The 6,000-nt window shown below is 44.8% G+C and overlaps 1 protein-coding gene across 11 annotated transcripts in view; it reads left to right on the top strand.

Annotated features, from left to right (window-relative positions):
- The first annotated feature begins 1,511 nt into the window (after positions 1-1,511).
- Positions 1,512-6,000, top strand: part of LOC147450066 (pentatricopeptide repeat-containing protein At2g33680-like) — a 70,538-nt gene continuing 66,049 nt past the window's right edge. For 5 of the 11 annotated variants that reach the window (XR_015189084.1, XR_015189083.1, XR_015189086.1 and 2 more), the window contains exons 1-2: positions 1,516-4,993; positions 5,108-5,168. Coding sequence is in view for 1 of the 11 variants with exons in the window: in XM_086519401.1 (XP_086375527.1) it covers positions 1,830-4,727; positions 4,895-4,993; positions 5,108-5,281 (3,171 nt within the window). In the remaining 10 variants the exon portion in view is untranslated. Of the gene's footprint in view, positions 5,017-5,107; positions 5,812-6,000 lie in introns of those variants that run through there. The other 6 variants (XR_015189089.1, XR_015189088.1, XR_015189091.1 and 3 more) reach the window with 2 other exon arrangements.

Raw genomic sequence — 6,000 nt, 5'->3', positions numbered from 1 at the left:
TTTTACAAGAACCTTTCCACCATAGCCATCAAAACTTCAATGCACGTGGGTCTTAGATTCACATTACTTGTGCCTTTTAGTTTGAGTAGTTGGGGTCTTAGATTATTCAAGCTGGCTTTCATGTTATGTCAATATTTAACCCAAGTAATTTGAAGTGTACCTTATATTACAAAAACAATTCACACAAATAGCATGGCCTATTCATCATGGATTAATGTGAGGGTCTATATTTACAATGTTCACCAAATGTACTTATGTGAATCAAGGAATGTGATCGGGTTTTTTAAAACAATTGGTTGTCATGCTAAAGGGTTGGATATTTTTGTTTTTTCCAAGATAAACGGTGTTTTTTTTTCAAAATTTTGGGAATTTCAATCCTTTAAAATTAAACTGACAACTTACTGCATCGAACACTCCAACCAATATCCCTTTTGAGATCCAACTTCTAGCTTCCCTAGTGAGTTTTTAATGCAATTTTTCTTTCTAGATACTAGAGGACATATGACAAATGTGCCTTGATTCATATAATAGGCTGATTTTAGCCTTCTTAGGATGTGAATACAATCTCTCTCTCTCTCTCTCTCTCTCTCTCTCTCTCTCTCTCTCTCTTGTATACAATCTCTCTCTTGAATAAGAAGACTTGAGTTCAAGACTCATTGAATATTGGGATAGTTTGAAAACTTCTCCCTCCTTCTCTCTCTCTCTCTCTCTCTCTCTCTCTCTCTAAATTTTTGCCTAATAGTCCTGCAATCTCAGCAATGGCCTATAACCACAACCATAATCACGTAAACCATGACATATCCCTGATTGAAACCATGACGCATGACTTCTCTGCCCTCAACCTCACTATTACCCCCCTCTCTTTTAGGGTGGGTTCAGACTAGGCGACGGAAGAAAACTGCGAAGGGGCGTCAATGCTCCATGACAAAAGTTGATTGGTTGAAATTGAGGCACTCTCCTGTGGGGCCCTCCATTTTTCTTCCGAACCCCCCCCCCCCCCCGCGAAGAGTTGATGGCCTCTCGCAGCCCCCTTTGCTTTTTTCATTGTTCCGCCTCTACACTGTTCACACTAGGCAGTGACAGTTTTGCGAAGACTTCTTTCTTCCTCCGGCTCAGTCTGAACCCAGTCTTAGGCTGGGTTCAGACGATGCCGGTGGAAGAAAGCCAAAAGCATACAGTCTTCTAGGCGGAAGGTGAGAGAGAAGAAAGCTTCCACCGAGCAAGTGTTCACAAGGCGAGGCGGAATCGCTCAAGGCTGTCAGAAGCTCTTGCGTGCGTGGATGCTGAAGATTGGGTGGGGAGTTGAGCTGGAGGGCGGAAGGAACTTCGGGCGAGGGGGGGGGGGGGGGGTCGGAAGATCACATAGGGGTGGCGGAAGAAAATTCATGTTCCTTTGCTGTGACGTGGAGCAGAGTTTACAATCTCCCACCGCGTCGTCTGAACGGGAAATTCCACCTGGGGGAAATTAATTGGTTGACGCCTATTGCCGCCGCGCCTTGTGAACCCAGCCTTAGCCGGCGCACATGCAGTCTAATGACACCTGCTGCCGACGAGAAAGTGTTGATGTCTCACCAAAGGCCCGCCACGCCCCTGCACCTAGCCACCGATAGACTCATCGGCAGTTGATCTGCAGCATCACGCCTAAACGGCACCCCGATGGAGCCGTTCGCGTGGAGGGAAAACGCTTCACTGGATGTGCGACTAAATAGGTTGACTTTTCACTCGACGGCCCAACTGATCCGGTAGTGGTGCAGCATGTGCGCAAGTACCCGATAGGAGATGAAGCTTCGGTCTCAACCGGCCAGCTATAGCCTATCGGTGACCAGTGCATGTGCGTACTCTGCAGAGACGGGAGCGAGGGGGTAATGCAAGAGAATCGTTTGTACGTGGACGGTAACCATACACTTGTTGCCCTTCTAAAATCTTGTGCCAAGCAAAGAACCCTAGCAAGAGGTCATGAAATACACAGTCGGAGTGTTCATCAGGGCTTGGAGAAGGATCTCTTCGTCGGAAGTACCCTGGTTGACATGTATGTTAAATGTGATTCTTTCCCTGAAGCACATCAAGTATTTCAACAGCTGCAGGATCGTAACTGTGTGTCTTGGAATGCACTCATTGCTGGCTATGCACAACTTGGACTCAGCGATAGAGTGCTATGTTGCATTGAAGACATGCAGAAGGAGGGTGTTCAACCAAACGCTGTGACTTTTACATGTGCTCTGAAGGCTTCTTATTGCAGTGCAGGAGTGGTAGGCAAGGGACGAGTCATACATGCTAAGGTTGTGGAAATAGGGTTTGATCAGGATCTTATTATCATGAGCAGTTTGCTTGATGTGTATGCCAAAAACGGCCTAATGTTGGAAGCTGAAGAAGTCTTTGACAAACTGCTGGGTAGAGATATAGTAGCTTGGATGGCTCTATTTGCAGGTTATGCTGAAAATGGACCGGGTGAAAGGGCATTAGAGTGCTTCTGGCAAATGCAACGGGAGAATATAAGCCCAGATGCTGCCATTTTTGTGTGTGTTTTGAAAGCTTGTGGCAGCATAGGATACATTAACCAAGGGAGAGAACTGCACTTAAATGTTGCAAAACAAGGATATGAGACTGACCCTTTTGTTTCAAGCACTTTAGTTGATATGTATGTCAAAAGTGGTTCAGTTGTAGATGCAAGAGGGGTCTTTGACAAGCATTCGAACCAAAACATTGTTTCATGGAATGCCCTGCTTCTGGGTTATGCTGAATATGGACCTCTCGAGGAAGCACTCACTTGCTTTCAGCAAACAGTAGGCTTTCTTTCTCCAAATTCAATTACATTCTGCTCTCTGTTAAAAGCATTAGCTGGTCTAGGAATAGTAGGTGATGGGTATAGAGTGCATAGTCTTATGACACGAATGGGCCTAGAACACGAGGTCTTTACTGGAAATAGTCTGATAGACATGTATGCCAAGTGTGGGTCTGTTTTAGAGGCACAGAAGGTCTTTGACATGTTGGATAATCGCAGCATAGTATCTTGGACTGTTTTGATAGCCGGGTATGCTGAACAAGGACTAGTTTCAAAGGCATTACACTGTTTTGAAGAGATGCAATCAGATTTCATTAGTCCTGATGCAACAGTTTTGGCCTGCATTTTGAAAGCATGTAGCGGTGTGGGAGATAGAGAGAAAGGCAAGCAAGTACATAAACTGGTGACACATTTGGGCTCTGAAACAGATTTTCTGGTTGGAAATAGTTTGGTTGATATGTATGCCAAGTGTGGCTTGGTTTCAGAAGCTCAAAGTGCTTTTGATAAGCTTAACTCAAGGAATGTTGCTTCTTGGACCACTCTTGTTGCAATGTATGCTGAAACTGGGCTCGGTCAAGAGGGGCTGGAATCTTTTGACCAGATGCTGCATGAGAATGTGGTTCCAGATCCTGCCTTATTTGCATGTGCCCTTAATGCTTGTGGTAGTATCTTTGCCCTTGACAAAGGCCAAGAAATACACGAGATTATAATAGAGAGGGGTTTAGAGAATGACATTATTCTTGGCAGCTCTGTTGTCGATATGTATGCTAAGTGTGGCTCTATTTTGGAGGCACAAGTAACTTTTGAGAGCATAAAGACACAACATGTTGCTTCATGGAATGCTCTAATAATGGGCTATGCTGAAAACGGTTGCGAGCATGAAGCTTCAAGGTGTTTTGAGCAGATGCAATCAAAAGGGATTTTCTCTGATGTAGCTACGTATGTATCAATATTAAAGGCTTGTGGTGGTTTGGGTGCAGTTGGGAAAGGTTATGAGCTGCATAGAGAGGTTACTACAAAGGGTTTTGATATTGATTCATTTGTCGGGAATACTTTGGTACATATGTATGCTAAATGTGGTGCACTCTTGGAAGCACAAGAAGTCTTTGAGAGGCTACCGATAAAAAGTATTGTTACCTGGAACACTCTCATTTCAGGTTATGCCGAATATGGTCCCAATTCTGAAGCTTTAGCTTGCTATGAGCGCATGCAACAGGATTGCACGCAGCGCACTGCTGTCTCCTTCACCTCTTGCTTGAAAGCCTGTGGAAGCACTGGTGCTATTGACAAAGGTCGGGAGATTCATGAGGATGTATTACAGCTGGGGTGGGAAGCGGACGTTTCTATTGGCAGTACGCTGGTTGACATGTATGCCAAGTGTGGGTCAATTGAAGAGGCACACCAAGTCTTTGACAAGCTTTCTGCTCCTGATGTTGTGGCATGGAATGCAATGATAAAGGGCTATGGCTTAAATCATGATGGCAACATGGCCATAAAGTTTTTTATTGACATGCAAAAACATGGAACCAAGCCAAACAGCATCACTTTTCTATGCCTTCTCACCACATGCAGCCACAATAACATGATACTTCAGGGACAAGAATACTTCAAGATGATGATCGAAGAGTTTGGCATACTGCCTGCTTCGGATCACTTTTCTTGCATGGTTGATCTTTTTGCACGATCAGGTAGCTTGATTGAGGCTCAGAAATTTCTGGAAGCATTACCATGTTTTCCATCCAGGGACATATGGATACCTTTACTTAGTGCCTGCAAAACACATGCTGAGGTGGATATTGGACACAAATGTTTTGAGCAGCTTTTACATACGGACCCAGATTGTGCTTCATCATATGTCTTAATGTTGAACCTCTATGCTAGCGTAGAACAATGGAACGAGGTAGCTAAAACAGAAGAACTAGAGAAAAAACATAGACAGAAAGAGGTAACAGTTCAGCTCTAAAATTTCTGAAGCCTAAGCTTATTGGAGGAAGGGCAATACAGGCGATGGGTGGAGGTTGAGAGAGAAAGGTTCATGGCTCTCTCAAAGCTCGTTTCCTCTGGAAGGCAAAGAAACTGCAGCTTGCTTAAGAGCACCCTGGCATTGTCTAGGAAATATTAGACACTGGAGCTGTCCAACAGAAAACGCTGCGAGGAAGAACTGCTGCACTCGTCAATGGTTCAAGCCTCACTCAAGCCCAGATGCACCAGGTACTCGACCAACTTTTTCTCAGGTGCTTGTTTCCTTTGGTCGTACTCCAAATTAAATTTTCAAAGTATTAGTGTCTCGCTGACTGCTTCTGCCACTTCTACTCATTCTTGTAGGTAGCACACCTAGCAAGCTTCTCCATCTTCAGCATCTACCACACAAGCTCAGATTCACCAGGTACTCCATCAACCTCCCCTCATATGCTTGTTTCCTTTGTTCTTGCTAATACACCTCACATTCAAATTGGTGTTCCACCGATCACCTCTTCTACGTCTAGTTATCTCTTGTAATCATCATGCTTAGTTTCCTTTTTTTTCTAATTGCTTGGTACTAAGAAAGAAATGCTTCCATCAATCAAGAAGAAGAACAAAGACTACAACACATCCAGTGCGCTACCCAACCTGAGACATTGTGATCTTGTTTGTTGGCTCCAGTACAGAGGCTTGTATGAAATCAAGCACAAACTGTACATTGAGGAAGCTGGTAGTCACATACCTTGGTAGTCACTTGTCTCAATCTCTAGTCTGTGTGATGCCACTCTGAGTTGACCAATATCCACCCGTGAGCTGTGAGGCATGTAGATGTCCATGTATTCTGAACTTATGAAGGTATATATAGGTGTCCATGTAGCATGGTCTCTAGATGAAACCGTCATCTAGGATGGTGAGGAACTAATCTCTGTAGTATGTTATCTTTGAGGGAAGATGAAGTGTGAGCCAAGTCTGTTTGATGTATAACTGCCATAGGTCCTGTCTGAGCACTGTGTTTGTCTCACAAACGTGAGAGGCGGATGAAGTGTGAGTCCGTAGCATACTGGAATGGTGGTAGTTCCTCTATGTCGAGGCCCTGTACTGCAAACCACTCTCTAACCTCTGAATACTATCTCCCCCTCTCCCCCCCCCCCCCACCCCCACCCCCCCCCCCCTCTTCCACTCTGAGAGCTGGCTAGAGGATTCAAAGGCCCTGGTGTGAGTCTGTCCGCTGGTAGCTCTCGCATCCTCTAGATAAA

The sequence above is a fragment of the Adiantum capillus-veneris genome, chromosome 9 (genome assembly GCF_014529385.1).
Source record: "Adiantum capillus-veneris isolate H3 chromosome 9, ASM1452938v2, whole genome shotgun sequence".
Taxonomy (NCBI): Eukaryota; Viridiplantae; Streptophyta; class Polypodiopsida; order Polypodiales; family Pteridaceae; genus Adiantum; species Adiantum capillus-veneris.
This window is presented reverse-complemented; position numbering and strand designations above follow the sequence as displayed.